This window comes from Pipra filicauda, unplaced genomic scaffold (assembly GCF_003945595.2).
Source record: "Pipra filicauda isolate LSUMZ 115617 unplaced genomic scaffold, ASM394559v2 scaffold124_size2119055_pilon, whole genome shotgun sequence".
Classification (NCBI taxonomy): domain Eukaryota; kingdom Metazoa; phylum Chordata; class Aves; order Passeriformes; family Pipridae; genus Pipra; species Pipra filicauda.
The window spans coordinates 128,077-147,665 of NW_024103707.1; the positions used below are offsets into that span (position 1 = coordinate 128,077).

The 19,589-nt window shown below is 37.0% G+C and overlaps 1 protein-coding gene across 1 annotated transcript in view; it reads right to left on the bottom strand.

Annotated features, from left to right (window-relative positions):
* Positions 1 to 625: 625 nt before the first annotated feature.
* The window catches only part of NFX1 (nuclear transcription factor, X-box binding 1), a 74,591-nt gene continuing 55,627 nt past the window's right edge, over positions 626 to 19,589 (bottom strand). Inside the window, exons 22-24 of the mRNA XM_027722405.2 lie at positions 12,302 to 12,447; positions 5,741 to 5,842; positions 626 to 4,535 (exon numbers count right to left, since the gene is read on the bottom strand). Coding sequence (XP_027578206.1) covers positions 4,460 to 4,535; positions 5,741 to 5,842; positions 12,302 to 12,447 — 324 coding nt within the window. The 3' untranslated portion in view covers positions 626 to 4,459. The remainder of the gene's footprint in view (positions 4,536 to 5,740; positions 5,843 to 12,301; positions 12,448 to 19,589) is intronic.

The window sequence follows — 19,589 nt, forward strand, 5'->3', positions numbered from 1 at the left end:
AAAACAAAATTGATTTGTCTCTTCTGGTGCCATTTGCACACACTGGTAAGGATGAGATATTTGGTCACCTTCTAGTCAATGACAGTCCTGAACTGAAATGCAAGTGTTTTTTTCAGGCAAAGATTTCCAGTTAAGATCTGTTTCCCAATGTTTATACACATGCAGCATGCCATCTTCATCCTCCAAAAACATCCAGAAAAGAAAGTCCGAACTTACTGGCAGCTGAGGTAGCAAGACAAAAGGTTTCCAGCTGTCTTTCAAGAATTCTTCAATCTCAGATCACTTACTGAATTTCTGAAGCCATCTTGCACTTCACCTGAAATATCAGGTCAGGCTTTTGCTGTTGGAAATGCGTGACCTAGTATAAAACTTTCCAGAGGAGGTAAGTTCAAATTATTTCAAACTTCTAATTTTCAGACTGCTTGCTTTTTGAGTCTTCTTGCCACTTACTGAACTCTGATGATAAAGTTTTTACATCATCCTTCCACCCCCATTTATCATTCTGTGTTTGTTACATCTAATGGCCTAAGGGACTCTAAAGTTACATCAGTACCCACTCCCCTCCCCCCCTCCTTTACAGTCACAGTTACAACTGAATGGTGGACAAACAACAATGAAGAAACCATCAGTTAAAATCATACATTTTATTGCCAAGTAGCATTTAGGCTGACATAATAAAGGGTTTTTCAGATAACCAAAATGTACATTTCTATTCAGAATCATCTCTTCTGTACTTCTGAATTCCAAGAAGATAGCCAGTCTCCATTTCCTGGGGAGCCCTCTTTACTTGCTTCATTCTCCATAGAGCACTCATTTAAAAACCACTTCAAATCCAGGAAATCACACTTTTATTTCAAAATTTGAGGAAAAGGACTCCCCAGATTTCCATTTAAATCTTTACTGTTTCTCTGTGATGTCTCTGTGTTCCAACTTCGGAATACCAAGACAAAGTTTGCAAACAACTCCAAAGCACTGAACTTTCAATTTAGATTTATTTTAGGTTTATAAAGAAAGTAATTTTATATCAGTAACTTGAAAAAATCCAGTAAAATATAAATCTATCAACAAATAAGTGTTGTAAAACAATTTTACTTTGCTCATTTAGGTATGAGGCAGATACTGTACAAAACTGCCACAGAAACAGTGGTACTGAAGTCTACTTATGCATCTTATACAATTTTAGGTTAAACCCATGCACTGAATATTCAGAGCACTCTAAACATGTTAAACAATACAGATAGGCAATAGCAGAGCCCAAATGCCATAGTATCTGCCTATTTTATACACAATTTTAAAAGCACTTCATTAAGTTGCATAATTCCAATTGACATCACAGAACTTATTTCAAAAGATGTTTATTGCAAAGTACTTTTTTCAAATAAATTTACAGGGACCAATATTATTCTTAGGGCTCTGGAAAATTACTAGCACATCAAAGCTGAAGTCATAGTTCCAGTAATGTCAATAGGATTTTTGCCACTGACTTCATTGATGCATGTCTTTTATCCACTCATTTTTCTATTAGATAAAGGTGTAAAGGCCAGCTCAGAATTACAAAATAGCTATTTGGAAAATATTTCCACGAGGCACACGTGCAATATAAAGATGAGTTATCACATATATCAAAACTACAGCCTTTATTACTATTCCATATGAAAGTCACTGATACATTGCAGCAAAAGCAAACAAAAACAGAGAGAACAGCACCACTGTTAACCTTTGCTGAATTCCTTAAGGCTAATGTAACTGTTCTGGGGAGAAAAATATCAATACTGTCTTTTTGGTATTACTTTCATGGGTAAACGTATAGTATCATGTTTTTAACCAAGTTATTAAAATGCATTAAAAAAAAAGATTTGGCACACGTGACTTGCTTCATAACTACAGATATGCTCCAACAGCCATGATTTAGAGGTGTGTGACATATGGATCTATAAAAATATTTTAACATTCATGTAGTTAAGAGGTTAGTGATGGGAAGGATGACTTCTCAGTATTAAAAGATTCAATAATAATTATCAATCTCAGCTTGAGAAGCTGAAGATTAGCTCTGTTTTCTTATTACAAGCAGTGGCAGATATTTGACTGCTGAAGTGCATCCCACCAAGGCTCACACTTTTATGTTAAAGCCATAATCTGATGAAAATTCCGAAAAGCAGAGCTAAAAATAATGCTATGAAAATCTTTTAAGTTTTAAATTTCAAATCAGAGGTGTAAATGTGATGTTTTTGCTATATTCATGTGAAACTGTGAAAAGTTAGTAGGCTTCAGCTTTATTCTACTTATTATAAACTAAATCACCTTGGTTTTCTGCAGTGTTAAGTCTATGTGTGCTCCAGTATACATGCATCTAACTCAGTTCACTGGAAATGTGTACCAACTCCTGTCCAGAACCCTACCTTTGCAGTATAACTATATACATTCTCCCTAAAGGTCTTAACTAGATTGAAATCAGTGCTGTATTAACTCAGTGCTATAGCTCTAAGTTTCAAAACCAGAAATAGCCTTTGTTTGGTCATATTGAGCTGGCACTTGTCTGCAAGCTTTTCATACACATACACACTCCTCGCAATGAAGGGATTGAAGAAATACATTCCTGGAAAGATGTAGAGTAACTTACTTCTTCAGCTGAACTTAGCAGCATTGCACCTTGTAGAATCAAACCATAATTTGCTTATGAAATTAATGGCAATATAAGCTATATTGATACATTTTTCATTTCTGATCACAGAGTATTAGACAAAAAAACCATAAAACCAATTTAAATTACTACATACAAATTAGAAGCCTGAACACTCTTGAAGGTACCTGTTCTACCTGAAGCACTTCAAAACGTTTAAGACTGCATTTTTAAAAATGTGAAATAATAAACTCCTACAAAAATAAATGATAATAGCATGCATTTTCATTTTCAAAACATTTGGGGGACAGATACAGTCTGTGAGTTTGCTGCTAATTCTTTAATGTTTCATGAACTGTTCAATTGAAATGTAGCCACAGAATGCTTCATAGTTAAGGCTCAGGGTCATATGATAACTCTAAGTGAATCTAAGCATGCAGAACTGCCTTCCATTTTCTTGGCAACAAATCTCACACTACAACATGCTGGCTGAAAATTAAATCAACAGATGACCAAGTCTTCTGCTAGATCTGTTTCTTCTTCATGCTAAGGCCCTTTTAGCAGCAGCCTCTGCTGCTGTGCAGGGGACTCGCCTCTAGTGCTAATTATAGCAACCACAAGGATCAAGAAAAAGAGTGCATCAGTGTCAGAGTTCCTGAAGTTATTAATATAAAAAACCTTCTCCTCAAGAGAACAGATATAACTCAAATTCAGAGCTGTACCACCTCTTCCGATCAGACCTACAGTCTCCTCTCCCAGAGAGCTACTCACCTATCTTAAATCAAGATCTGGAAACAATTCTGGAAACTGTCATCCCATTTTGTTAATGGCATTTCCCATAAAACAAAGATCTTCCATTATCAGTTTAGATGGTCTTATAAATTTTACAAATATTATTCCAAATCCATAACATACTTAAACCAAACTTCACACATTCATCTTAAGCTTGCACAGTACAGAAAAAAATGTAAACCCCAATAAAACCATGCATAAAACACCAAAATATATATAAAGTCTGATTTTTGATTTTGTTCAAGGTCTTGAACAAAGACCAAGTTATTAAGTACTACTAAACCAAGTTATAGTAGTAATCTTGTGTTGTGGGGTTGGTTTTGTTGTTTGGCTTGGGTTTTTTCCTTTGTTTTCGCTTGTTTGTTTCTTTCTGTTTTAACGCATCAAATTTGAAATAAAGTAAAATAAGTCTTAATCCCCACTTTCCCCAAATGCTGGTTCTTCAGATACCAAAGGAAGTCTGTGCTCTTAATATGCATTTATGAATATATATTTATACTTAAATTTTATATTCCCTTCCATGCAAAAGAGTAACTCAAATTCCCAAATTTACCACATTAACACAAATGTGGATCAATAAAACATGAAAATACTTTGAGAACTTCCTGACCAGTGTTTTTATCACAGATCATTTCTAGTCTATTTTAATTTGTGTGAGATCTGACAAAATAAATCTTTGTGATTTATTGTTGTTCTTAATATCCAAAAAATACATTTAATTACCACCAGTTCTCTTGCTTTGCACGCATCAACGAAAATATACATCATTCTGACAGCACGTTAGATAAAAAATTGCACCAAACCCAGGTTTAAAAAGCTATACTACTATTAGGTATTATGCAGTCACGTAAACTGTTGAAATGCATAACTTTTTAAACTGTCACAATCTATCTAACTTTAGATGTTAAATCATGAATATGCTGAACAACTGATCATTTGACAGATAATCAAAAAGCACCTCACACAATAACTCAGTATCTCTAAACTTCTGTATCATTCATAATCAACATGATTCTGATACATATGAATGATTCTACATCAATCACTTCAGTCTTGGACATCAAAGTAGTCAATTACTGGCTCTTCTTTTAATGGTTTGGATAAGCCAATGTTTCCACTACTCCTGAAATTATAAGAATATTAGATGTTACTCACATGCATGAAGAACAAGATACAAAGTAAACTGAAATCACAAACTCACATAATGTCTCAGTGTGAACATGTACACTGCTTTGGTAAATGGCAGGTACTTCTAAATTACGTTTTAATAGAAGTACCTTAACGCTCCAAAAAGCCTTTGTTGACTGATTTTTGGAAAAAACATATACTTTATTAAATTAATGTACATCAACATGTCTGAATCGATAAAATTTGTTTCAGAGTTTTACTAGAAAATATAATTTACAATAATTTTGTAATATTTATTACAAAAATTATACTGTACTGAAGACTAAATGTTCAAAATGTCTTTTTAAAAAAAACAGCAAAAGAAATACTTTTAAAGTGAGCTGATGATCAAATGTGCTTGCTTTTAAAAGCAAGAGTAACAAAAAATACATGGTAATACCAAATCCAAACACTGTAAAAATTTTTTTCAATAAGAGAGTATGACATCTTCCAAAAGATTTTTTATAATTAAGCACTCTGAAGAAATTTCACTTATAGTAATTAAAATAAGTGGCCAAAGCCCTTTATTTAATTTTGCCACATAACTCCTCTACATGAATTAGGGCCACTGAAGACAGCAATTCCACAGAAGTGGAAATGAAAATAACTACAGGTATCTGAAGCTGGCAGGTCATACGAAGCAAAAACTGTTCTATTAAGACTATTCAACAGGAAGCCTTATATATCCCACCTTCAGTAGTTTTCACTATCTGATAAAAATGGTAGTTCACCTTCAATCAACTGTGTAGTCATATCTACGCAAGAAAAATACATTTACTACGTGTCCAAACAAACCATGCCAGTAAGATATTACTCTTGTACAGAGAATGGTTAAAGGTAAAAAAAAAAAAATTGCCAACTCTCCCAAATGGCACTCTCTTCCCAACTATCTGATATTTATTATAAAATAATTTTAAAACTCCATAATATTTGTTATATCACTATCCCTGTATCACATAGCCACTCCTACATTTTCTTCTCACTTCATTTCAGGCTTACTTCTCTGGAAAGAACATCTTAGTGCATGCTGAAAGCTCCAGAGCTGTGTGTGGGTTGGGAAAAAAAAAAGAAACAGGGTGTATACAGTTGAAGCTCAGGAAGATGTTCCTCAAGTAACTCAGCACAAAATTGAAAAACACTGTTTTGAAACGAATTCCTTACTTATCTGTTTGTTTGTAATGAGGAATAGGAGGTGGAGGCCTGCTCTGCATTTCTTTATCTAGCACAGAAGTTAAGGTATTGCTTGGACAAATGGATTTCCCTCTAAAGAAATAAAAGAAAGGTTATTTAATTCAATAGGAAATTACGTTCATTAAGAAGCTGAGAAAGAGTAATATTTGTAAGCAGCAGTTTTGCTGTCAGAGTTCATACCTATATACTTTAATCATCTATTTAAATATTTAATTTTCCAACCATGGAGACTAGCAGTGCACAAAATACATTTTCATTACCAAGAAGAAGATATCCAGTACTCTAAATGTCTCTTCACAGAATCACAGAATATACTGAGTTGGAAGGGACCTACAAGGATCCAACTCTTAGCCCTGCACAGGACCATCGCCAAGAGTCACACCATGTGCCTGAGATTATTGCCCAAACACTTCTTGAACACTGTCGGGCTTGGTGCTGTGACCCCTTCCCTGAGGAGCCTGTTCCAGTGCCCAACCACACTCTGGGTGAAGAACCTTTTTCTAATATCTAACCTTAACCTCCCCTGACACAACCCTTGGGTCCTGTCACTGGTCACCAAAGAGAAGAGAGCAGTGCCTGCCCCTCCTCCTCCTCTCACAAGATGCAGAAGCAGCTTACTAGATCTGAGCATTGATACTCAAGACTCCTTTTCTGCATATGAAATGTACAACTCCTTTCTACTATGAAGTGCACAAAATGATCAACTGTTTAAATATCAGAAATGCAATACTTAAAACTCTAGGGCAACATATATCTGTTCTTTCAGGGAAAAAGATAAAAATTCAGAAGGAACAACTTAATAGCTTAACTCAGCATCATGAGAACACAGTTCACTGAATCTTCACAACATGTTATCTCATGTTTGGGAAGCACCTTCTCAGACTCTGGCAGTAAGTCATGTTAAACCTGTTGATCACTGCAAAGCCCTGCTAAGCAGCACTCTCCCAGGAACAGTGCAGCAACACTGCCTCTTCCTTGTCAGCTAGTCCAGGTGAACCAGATAAGAAAAAAAACCATTATGCATTAGAGAGGGGGGGGAAAAATCAACTCTTTCTACCCTCCACACTAGTTACAATCTATTATGATTGTGATTGCCACCAAGCAATGAAGCATCTTGCTTGTGCTTGTCCTGTCTGCAATGCAAATGTCACCGTATGGCTATAGTTGCAGGGCATTATTTTCTCCAGTATAGGAGGACAGTGTACTTTAGCAGTTATATGCTTTAGACATATACTGGCTGTGAATCACAGTCAACTTGAGTTGGCAGTCTGTGCCAAAGACTTGAACTGACTGGAGAAAGAGAAAGGATATAAAAAAAAATCTGAAAACAAACAACCCCCAACACCCAGGAAAAAAAAGAAGTCCTAGAAAGATTGTTTCAAAAAGGCATCTAATTAAAAAAAAATAATTACCAAACACAGTATATCTCTATTAGGTTGTGGAGATGTCTTAAAATTTCCACTAAATTCATGAGCGACTTTCAAGAGTGAACTTGCTTTATTTCACTGTTATGATTTACTGCAAGACTAAAAGAGCATCCACTATCAGCATCTTTCCCACTCACAGTTTCTTCTTCTGGGGGCAGATAAGCTGAATAAATCAAAATTCCTAAACATTGTAAAGGTCCATTTCTTACGCTTTTTGCATTTTCCTCTAAACCCATGCTACTGACATTTTCAGACCAAACTACTTCTTGGTACACTAAACACTATTTCTATCTGAATGGTTTATATTTGGTATTAGGAAAAATTTCTTCCCCAAAAGAGTTGCCAAGCACTGGAACAGGCTGCCCAGGGAAGTGCTTGAGTCACCATCCCTGGAAGTATTTAGAAGATGTGTAGACATGCTATTTAGGGACACGGTCTAGTGGTAGTAAAATTGGACCCAATGATCTTAAGGGTCTTTTCCCAACCTCAGTGATTCTATGATTCTGTGTCAAGCACTAAATGTTTCCTCCTTATTTACTTCATTAATGCATTTTTAAATAAACTCCTCCAGACCATGAGATTCTTTGTGTTTACTAATTCCATTACATTCTTACTAATTACATTAGTAATTACATTACATCCTTACTAATTACATTACATTCTTACTCAATGAATTCCTACAAGATTAATAAGTTCATCTTGTTCCTTTCAAAGTTACATACTGAATAGCAAAAATGCTGCAAAGCAATGGGTTGTATATTGTTATAATTCCAGAAATGTGCACGTGTTGAATTCCATGCTTCACACATACTTGGTAATTCATACTTTTTCCCCACCTCCCTCAGAGCATTAAGCAGCTGAAATCTCACATTAGTACATAGATGAACACTAGTTCTACTTCAGAGCTTACAAAAATGAAGTCTTTGTCTTATTTCCATCATATGTCTTTTTTTTCCTGTCTCATTTCTATCAGTCTGAAAACACAATGGCCCATTTCTGTGATATTGAGGCAACACAGATGAAAAATGCCACATTTTCAAGGTAAGTTAGAAGTCCACTAAAATATGAAGTGGTGATCCCTGAATCCATTTCAGTATTCTTTTAGACTGAGTACTGTCAGTCTATTCAAATGAACTAAAAAAATCTTACAAACATAGGTCACCAATTTAAAAAGTGTCCCTATCTCCTGAACAGTGAAAGTGTTCATTATTTGGGAAAAAAGTTACTTGCCAGTGACTATAATTTTTTCAACATTATATTATGTGTACATGTACATTCTAACGACAAGTATATTACAGTCCTATCAGTTGAGAATAGCTAATTTTCCCCTTGTGTAAAACAGTTAAAAACTCCTCCTCTCCTTTAGCTCCAAGCCTGTCATATAAAGTCAAATGCTCACACTATCATTTCAGTTACATCTCAACAGTAGAGTTCTACCTGAAAAAAATAAAAGAGGACAAAGGTAGATGGGAGAATATTTTGCTGTCTTCTTTCATTTTTATAAACTGCGATGTGCAAAAACATGGAAAGCAAATTGCCTGGCGGTAAATAAGCAAAAAAAAGAAAGGCTAGAAAGCCCTTCTCCAAGTAATGTAAGGTGCCTGTCCTTACTCTAAAATGTCAGGTTAAATCTCTCTTGTATAGTAAAAAAAAAAAAAAGAAAATAAATGAGGGATCTGGAATGCAGGAAAACAGAACACTTGGAAGAATACATGTGCACTAATTTCTACAATTAGCTAAAAAAAATAAAAAATCTTACCGAAAAAAAGAGAAGGTTCCTGCATTTCAAGAAAGTAAATCAGCAGCTTTGCCCTAAAGTTGTTTTCCCAGGATGTAGAGGGTTAATATAACAAACCTTTAAAAATTAGGAGGGATCAAAGCCTTGTGGACAGTTAGAAATGAGCTTGGAACCAAATTTGCTTTGGTCACATCAAGGCCTAGACCTGGTTTAGCTTTGACAAAATTTAGCAATCTTCCAATAAAAAGTTGAAGAGATATACAACAGACTGTTTGGCCATGAAATAACAGAGGTTTTAGAGACAAAAATCTATCAACTCACACTCCAGCAAAATGTACACCACTTCCTGTATACCTTGGAGACACATGGGACAAAATTAGACTTGACTCCAATTTCCCTAAAATTCTGTGAACTGATTGGTTAAAAAAAAAGAAAAGATTAAACAGTCACCCACATTTAGCTCATGTGGAAAAAAACCAAACTGAATTCAATTAAAGAGATGTACAATGGGAAAAAACCCACTTTGTCTAATTAATTACCAGAAATAAGAAAGAAAGCAGACTCTTCCTAACCTGTCATGGTTATCTAGCATCAGTTATAACAGAACAGTGGATATGAAACCAAAAGGCTCTGCAAGTACTTTGGACATTTTGATATGAAAGTTGCCATTCTTCATTTCCTTAAACTATTCTCAAAGTAAGGAAAAAAAAAAAACTGCTTGCCTCAAGCAACAAAGTTGAGATGAAAAATTTTTAACAGCAGTACAGGGAAAGTAATAACATAAACTATCCGCTGATTTTAAGACAGTGCTACTGCTGACAGGATGGCCTGTTGTATAAAACTGAACTGTGGAAATCAGGATTAAATTTATCTTCTTCAAGCCTAGAAGCTCAATTTTCATAACGGATGGATCAGCATTGATCTGTTTTGGTACAAACTACTACAAAATTCTTTGCCACTAATTTGTCCAGACTTACTCCATGTAGTCATGCAATACTGATCCATCAGCTTTCAGACAGAGCAGATTTTTGTGGAAAATGTCTCCAAAAACTGATACAGTTTGGGTGGAATAATGAAGCCAATGGCTCTCAAATGAGATTGTGGCAGAATGTGGCTTTCTCAGTGAGAACCATGTGGGACCCTGCCACCTAATCAAAAAGTCCCCTTGTTCATGAGGATAAACTGACTGTAACTATCTTCCTGGAAAGAACAGGACAAGGATAGGTCTTACAGGGATGACTGCTCTCAAAAACACTTCCAGGATATCTCACGTCCATACAAGCTGCTTAAACAGTGGTCAGTACATAACAACAAGCAGACCCTCCTTTAACAGGTTCTGGAATCAGAGCTATTTGGAGAAAGAAGAAATTCATATGAGTAAAAGACTTCAAAAAACCACTGACAGTAACAGTGAAACAAATGTGTGTGCTTGGAGAGGAAAGCTTTACTCTTTTCACTATAGTAGTCTGGACATTACCTCTGAACCTAGTTCAGAAAGAATCTGGTATTGCAACAGCTAAAAAGATGGAGACTGCAAAGATGACCAACAGGGAATTACAGAGAAGGGCACTTGCAAGGATTCACTAGGGGTCTTATACTTCAAATGACACCAAACTGTAATTCAGATCAAGCTTAACAATCAATACTGGGAATAATCTTCTCTGTGGTTACACATCAGTGATCCTAATGCAGTGATTCTAATGGTAATGGGGGCAGGGGCTAAGGGCAAAGCAGGTTTTATGGCATTTGCTCCTAGATATCCAGAAGAGAAAGAAGCCTGGACGGAGGAAGTTTTCTTAGCACCAAGGAGACTTTCTCACTCCTCTGCCCTACCTGTATGGTGATGTTACCAATTCAATGCCACAGTGGTGGAGTGTGAAGAGGAGGAATGGTCTTTTTGCCTGATTTATTTTGAATTATCTATACATGAAGGAGCTCATGATAGAAATCCACAGGGAATGCTGAGAACAGAATGAAACATGACTTTCTGGTGATTTGAATTCCTGGAATTGAAGAAGCCATTGTGAAATACTCAAAAATATCAGCATGGAACTTGGGCCTATCACTTGTCTGAGGCTACAATGTTTTTTAGCCTCAGAAGACGTGGCAAATAAAAAGACAATTGAAAAGAAGCTTTGGATGAATCCACTGCATGAAGAAATATTGCTATGCAGCTGAAGAATATCCTTAGTAGACCACCAAGTGTCTATAAGAGTGGTAGTGATGAAATAGAAGCATGTGCATTCTGCACAGAATGCTATTCCCTGAACAACACAAGGGAAGGAGCAATTGTGCAAACTCTTCTAAAATCATAGAGGAGGGCCTCCCATTCTCAAGTTGCAGGATATGCCTTTGCTTTTAAAGGATAGTCATCTGTCCTGCTCCTTTTTCCAGCACTTTTTCCTCTTCATTAATTTCTGATCCCACTATCCCCATCCATTTGTTTTTCTTACGTAAGTGCTTTCAAATATGATCTCTTTTCTCATCTTCCTTTACTTGAAACAAAAAGTATCTTACATTGTAAGATCAAAGTGATGCTCCATCTCTCTTGGAAGAATACAATTTCTTGGAAGAAATCAAGATTGTAGCTAAGCTACCAATGAATGAACAAGTTCAGGAACAGCTCATGGCACTCTAGTAGCACAGAAGGTGACAGGTTTCTTATGACTACAGTTAAAAACAACTGTTTGTGTCAAAGAATCACAATTTGACAATGCTAAACTAAATATGCTGTTGATACTGGAAACCGTCCCATACTATGTCTCCAGTACAGTCACCCTGCTTTCCCCCTAGCTGTATTTCCTTCATTTTCTTTTCTAATATGAACTGCCTTCTGTGAGTCTTCTCCAAATATTTTCATTTTTGCTTAGAAATCTCTTCAATTTGCAGTAATTCCAGCTCCCTCTTTGTCCATTAACTAGAGGGAGTATCCTCTGTGGTAGGTTCAGATAGATGGAGAACAAATATGTTACAATAACCAGATTTTATCAAAGGTGATGCAAATTTTATGTATGATTTCTCAACCCATCAGTTTTTATAAAATGTTATTAAATATTATCTTTGATACCTCTATCAAATTTAGCTGATGACAAAAGGTTACTGCAAAGATGAATGGAAAACAACCTGGCAAAATATTTTCTTAGCTTTATTATTTCTAATTGTGTTTTCTTCCCGGAAGATATATTTGAGTAGTAGAAATAGAAGCCCATTAAACTATCAATTCAAAAACTGCTTTAAAAAAATTCTACTAGAAATTAGTGCATTTTTCAAATTCCATTGTAAATAAACTCATTCTGGTAAGTGATAAAAACATCCAATTACTTAAACTATGCTTAAAAGATTTGAAAACAATAACGAATTACATACTTCACTGCAGTAATAACAACATTGCGTTTTGGTTCGTTGTCATAGCTCACACTTTCAATACCATAAACCTGAGCTAATTCGTGGATGATTCTGCGGTGATCTCTGTTCATTGGTGGGTAACAATGACTCTTCTTTGTATGCTTGCCCTGAATTCAAGAGAAAAGGTTAAGAAAAAAAAAAAAAGGTGAAGTTTTCCTTCAGGGAAGCCAGGGGAAAGAAAACAAGAAGAAACAAGTGTTTCTACCTTTAAAATTTTGCTGCTGTGACATAATTAGTACCCCAAATTGCTAAGACCTCAGTATTTACAGAAAGCTCATCTGAAAATGTCTGTTTAATTAACAAAAATTAAATTATATGTTCTCTATTGTTTCCATCACCTCAAAGTATACACACACCCAAGCAGGGGTATCTTTTAAGTTTGAAATACAAATCCTGATTATAGTCATTCTACTTATACCCCAAAGAAGCAATACAAAATTATTTTTATCTGAATTTTTATTTTTCAAAATGAGTTGCCAATTTGCATGAGATTTAATTTTATTTTTCAGACTGGCTTTGCAGTGCACATATTGCAGATAGCTACAAAGGTGTCAAATTTATCAATCATCTCCCTCTACCATAGAAGCTATTTATCTGCAAAATCCCTGATATAATGGCATCAATAGATTTTTATTAAATAAAAAAAAAGTTCTACTTTTAATTTCAGTTAACAAAGACTGATAATACTTGATTCGAACCTGATTACTATACAAATAGTAAAAGAACAAGCAAAAAAAGCAGGGTTCTCTGCAGCGCCCCACACAAAAAGCCAGTCACCCCATCCTTAATGGGACAGATCTTTGGAATGACAAATGCATATGAGGATAAGTCACTCAGTGCTTCAGACTGCTTTCAGGGATTCAGGACACTGCTTCAGCTTTTACCTTGGTTATCACCAACAAGGTCTTCTAGGTCTTTGGGTCTACAAAGAAGGTTCAAGGGGAAGAAAAACTACCAGTAGTAGAATAAGTTTGAGTCAGGGATTTCTAGAGAAATCCCAATCTATGTAAGTTCCTGAGTCTCCAGGCAGTGCATGTAAGGGCACTGAGAGACCAGGATGATGTCCTATTCTCCATCATCTCTGAAAGATTGTAAAGAACAGGCTAGGAACTCAGTGACTAGAGAAAGGTAATTGTTGCAACTATATTAAAAAAAATGCGAAACAAAGCCCAAGAACTATTGACTGATCAGCTAAAATTCAAATCCATTTTCAGGTACGTGAAGAAGGTCCCTGGGAATAATTAATGTGGATTTACAAAAGGTCAACCACCTAAATTAGTGTAAGGACTACCACATGTAATAGAGCAAGTCATCAGGGGTACACTGCAGCTATTCTGAAAACAGAGGGCTAATATTTGTCTCCTCTTAGTTTGTAAAATCGCTAAGTTACAAACAGTAACTGGATCTGAAACTGCCCAACCATTTCCATTAGGTCTTTGGGTAATCACATGCTGACAGATTATAATCTTTACTTTGCAATAAACAGTAATAAACCTCCCAGCTGTTACCCCACTTGCAGTATACGAACAAGCATTTTAATGAAGAACTCTATAGATTCTGTACCTATTTATGAAAATGAGTACGCTTACTTTAAAAAAGTGGTGATGGTTCAATGCTCTGAAAAACATCAGAATTCCTGGCCATACACAGACAGAGCTGGCTATACATGCTTCCTGTCTGTTCTGCTTACACATATCAATCACAGCAATTCTGCTATGCTAGATGAGTACATACGGATGAGCGTAGGGCATCAGATATTTGTGAGGCAAGCAAAGTCATATGTGATAGACAGAACTGAACCATACTAATACTAAAACTTTTAAGTAACAAAATCCTTTTTATTACTCATTTATCCAGTTACGCTGAACTGGGTATCTCCAAAGGCACAATGTAAAAAAATTAAAAAGTAACAGTAAAATGTGTAAGCATAAGTAACAGTAATCAGTTTGAAAAACACAGTACTGATACAGGCAGAGCTACATGAACGCTTGATAGATTAGCATGCAAAACACTTTTAATACAAGTAAAGCTCTACATCTAGAAACAAAGAAAGCAAGTCACATCTTTAGTTAAGAGAGTATTTAGGAATCGTAATAAACAAACAACCAAACACAGACTCAAGCATAAAGAGGACTTGACGATCATGACAGAACAACTAAAACCAGTCTCCCTACATAATGCCATATCACACATATTAATCCAATCTTTAGTTCCATAGACTTGTGGGTTGCAAGATGAAACATGACTCTCACAAGAGAGAAAAGAAAGCCTCTGAGACTTTCACAAAAATAAAAAGTTATGCAAGAAGAATCGAGTAGCAGAGAAAGTTAACTTTACAGTGCGTGGGAAATATTCCCTTCTATACCGTACATGCCGCAATTTTTAAGGAAAAGAAAGTCAGAGCGTGGTCTCCATACATGCTGTTCCTTTTATCTTCAAGACAGGTAAGGAAGACATGTGGAGCTACAGGTTGGTCAGCCTCATCTCAATCCCTGAGAAAGTGACAGAGCAGCTCATCCTTAAACTCAATTCCAGACACAAGAAATTCCTTGGGAGTACATAGTATGGCTTTACCAACTCAATAAACTTCTGTGATGGACTGATGTGTCTGGTAGATGAAGGGAGAGCAGTGGCTAGTGTCTACCAGGCTGTCAGTAAGATCTCTGACACTGTCTCCCATAACAGCCTCAAAGCCCTCAAAAACAGGCTGTTGCTGTAGGGGTTGGATGGGCAGACAGGGAGGTGGATGGAAAACTGGCTGAATGGCTGGGCCCTAAGGGTGGTGATGAACAGGGCAAAGTTTAACATCTTTGTTAATGATCTGCATGATGGGGCAAAACATACTCTCAGTGAGTTTGTCAATGATACAAAGTTGGGAGGAGTGGTTGATGGACCAGAGGGGCGTGCTGCCATCCAGCATGAGCTTGACAGGCTGAAGAAATGAGCTGACAGAAACCTTGGGAAGTTCAGCAAGGAGATATGCAAAGTCCTGAACCTGCTAAGGAACAACCCCACACACCAGTACATGCTGAGAGCCACTCAGATGGAGAGCAGCTTGGGATGCTGCTGGACACCAAGTCGGACATGAGCCAGTGATATACACTTTGTGGCAAAGAAGGTTACCAGTATCCTGGTCTGCAATAAGCAAAGTTTTGCCAGCAGGCTGAGGGAGGTGCTCCTCTGCTCAGCACTGGTGAGGCCACCCCTGAAGTACTGGGCTCTGCAGTACTGAACCGTTCAGTTCTGGACTCCTCAGTACAAGAGAGACATGGACATGAGTTCAGTGAAGTACCATGAAGGTGAATAACGGATGGGAACGTTCTCTGCACTGACAAGAACACAGAGAACTGGGACTGCTAAGTCTGGAGAACAAAGGTCTCAGGGCTGATATCATCAGTGTCTATAAATACCTGACAGGAGGGTGTAAAGACGACAGAGCTAGAACCAGGCTCATTTCCATGGAGCCCAGTGACAGGACAAGAGGTCATGGGCAAAAACTAAGATAAAGAAGGTTCCCTCTGAACATCAGGAAACATGCTTTTTACTATGAGAATAACAGTACTGGCACAGGTTGCCTTGGGAGCTTGTGTCCTCTCCATCCCTGAAGATACTCACAAGCTATCTAGACATTGTCATGGGCAACTGGCTCTAGATGGTTCTGCTTGAACAGAGTGGGTTTTCCAAGATGATATCCAGAGGATCCTACCAACTTCAAACATTCTGTGATTCTGTGAAACAACTACAGCCTCATGTAGCAGGGCTCACTGTTACTAAATGGCCTCAACATGAAGAAACACAGGAGGTTTGTAAGCAATGTGAAAAATGCAGATGTAGAATGGGCATCTAAACAGAAAACTGGTAATCAGGAATCTAAACACTTCAAGACATAATTTGACAGCCTTGTAAAAATTAATATATAACTAAATAGAGGATTTTTAGGAACAGAACATTAAGATTGTCATGGAATTCATGAGGTAACTGTTGGGTTTCCCAACTGAAGAGTTCATGAAAGAATGACTTCTTATCTGCATTTGCATTATAACAGATGGATAACAAGCTTCAAGGCTTGTGTCACTTGCCTTTGGTGTTCAGAAATCTCCTCCCTTTTGAAATATAACTTGATTTCTGGGAACTTTTTTTCTCGTACCTTATGCAATTACCTATAGCCTGAGGGGTAGGATGGTACAGGATTGATTGATCCTTGAGATACTGAACTGTCATGTGAATGTAACTGGTTCATCCTGGTCATGATAAAAGCTAAGTAAACACTGAGTAATTCTCCCTTTAGGTCAGACTGGGAAAAGACTGTCACATGTGATTTGTTTTCATTTTTTCCTTCTCTTCTGCAATGTAGATGCTCCTTAACAGACATAATTTGTCTGCTTTGTAGGATCATTATTTAACAAATAGTTGGTTTTTCCACTGAGAACTAAAGCACTGGAGATACTTCTGAGCTCTCTGATACTCTTGTTCTGGCATATTTGATGTCACTAATATTGTGACATCATTGAGACTAATTTGTATATTGCAAATTCAAGACTTATGGTGCCCTTTTTTAATATAATTACATATCGTGGTTTGATTTAGTATAAGCATATATTTGGTATACGCAGTTATATGAAGAAATATATTTGTGTGTCCACACTTGTGTACATACGTGTGCATGATAAAGGCAGTGTATAAAGAAATATGGAAAATCAGATAACCACAGGCAACACAACACCGGGCAAATTATTCTTAGGTGATAACAAACAACTATTCTATGAATTTACTTCCAACTGATGAGGCTGGTTCCACACATGAATTCATAGATGTGAAACCGGCATGGAGACTGAAAATGGAATTAGAGGCTGACGGGCAGCTGATAGGAAGGCATGTGGTGGAGGATTGTACTCAGAATGAAGTAAATTATATAACTGAATGGTTTAAACAGAGACTGGAAGAATCTCTACTGACTTGGACGGTGCGTTTGTATGATCAGGAAGCGTCAGGGGTCACCCTCGATTTAGGGGATTCCAGGAAGTTTTTAATCTTGAGTTCAGACTCATATGTGCAGGATGCATTTTGGAATAATGTTCATGATGCTAATCTGTTAGCTTTGACTGCTTTGGGATGCAGTAATAAATATCCTGCAGAAAATGACTGACCAACTGGAACTGAGCGTGCATGGTATACTTTGTAGGATTGTGTACAACGATTAAAGGAAGAAGGGATGAAATCAGTGATTTTCATAGGAGATGTTGACAGTATGATGCAGCAAGTTTTGTCTGTTACTATGAGAAATAAGGTGATCAAGACTTCCCCAGCAGCATACAAAAACTTTTGATTAACAAGAGAGGAAATCCCCTCTGTGAAGGAATTGAAAAAATACAGCAGCAAGGGGCCGCAAGGCAGTGCAGGAAACCAAGATACTAGAGATAGCTCTAAAGGGAATGAAAACCGAATTTCTCATAGGGAAATGTTTTCAGCTTTATTGAAAGATGGTATGTCTCGTGAGGAAATTGATGGGGTTCCGACTCATGAACTATGGCAGATTTCTAAGCGGAGAGGCCTGAGTAAAACTGGTAAAAAAGTGCAAAACTCTAAAGTAAATAATCCAGGAACAACTCAGCATACAGAACCCCCTCCAGAGCCTCAACGGGATTCCGCATCTGTTCACAGTGGGCCCTCCAAGAGTAGATCTGTTATTCCAGGGGAGAAGGAGGACTGGAAACGATATTCTGACTTTTATCCTTGGAAACAGACCAGGGAAAATAATCAGTGTGGTAAACGACACTGAAGTGACATCCAAACTCCAGTGCAATTGATACAGGGGGACCGGCAGCCCCATGTGGAGCTTCAAATATCTTGGAAAAACTGGTCTTCACAAACATTACTGTTAATTGATATTGGAGTGGAGGCCTCTTTGATATATGGGAATCCCAAGAAATTTAAAGGGTAGCCTGTAACTATTACCAGTCCAGAAGGGAAACAAATTGATGCTGTACAAACCTAAATACAAGTGAAAATAGGGAACTCCCTGAAACGATCTTGCTCGGTCATGGTTGTTCCTATCCCTGAATATATAATAGGGATAGATATTCTAAAAGGATTAACCGTGAATCTTCCTGATGGTCAGTACCAATTTGGAATAAAGAATTATATTAGTGCCTGGTCAATCTTCCAGCAGGAAAAAAAAATGTCTCCTGTGCAGATTTCTGCTGCAAATGAATTAGTAACAATGAAACAATACCAGAAACCAGGAGGGCATGAAAAAATATCACAATTAAAGATTTGCTGGATGCTGGAGTTTTAAAATTAACTACCACAGCTTGGAATAATCTGGTATGGCCCATAAAAAAGAGTGATGGGTCATGGAGAATGACTGTACATTTTAGAGAGTTAAATAAGCATATGCTGCCTCTCACGATGGCTGTACCAGATACTGCGACTTTAACAGAAAAAAATTCAGAAACATTCCGTAAGTAGGTATGCTGGAATTGATTTATATTTTGATGTATATTTTACTATACGTATTGTAGAAGAACAGTGGGACTGATTTCTTCTTAACGTGGCAGGGACATCAGTATACTTTTACCTCGTTGCCCCAGGGGTGGGTACATAGTACAACAATCTGCTACTGAACAGTGGCTGAAAATTTGGATGAAATAAAGCTGCCTCCTCATATGCAAATAACGCATTACATAGATGACATTTTAATTAAGGGAAACAGTGAGAAAGAAATACAACAGATGCTGGAATTGGCTGTGGATCACATGAAACAAAAAGGCTGTGAAATAAATCCTACTAAAATTCAAGGACTATCCCAAGCAGTGAAATTTCTGGGAATTCAGTGGCATTGTGGACATTGGGAAACATTACCTACAACCCCACAGAAAATTTTAGATTTTGCAGTACCTTGTAATAAGAATGAGATGCAGAGGTTTATCGGATTGTCTGGATTTTGGAGACAATACATTCTGCATCTAGGACAGATTTTCACCCCGGTATACAAAGTAACAGGGAAGAAATATGAGTTTGAATGGGGGAGTGAACAGCAAGTTGCCTTTGAGTTAGCAAAAGAAGCGATTCAGAAAGCTTTGGATTTATGGCCCAAGCAGCAGGAAGAAGTGGAGTTAAATGTAGCTGTAAATGGGAACTGAATGGAGAAAGGGGAAGATATATGTGAAGAGAAGGTTTGTGTAGGTTGATTTCTGGTAAGAAAGGAGTGGTAGTTGGAATATTCAGGAAGATAGCTCTGTATTTAGTG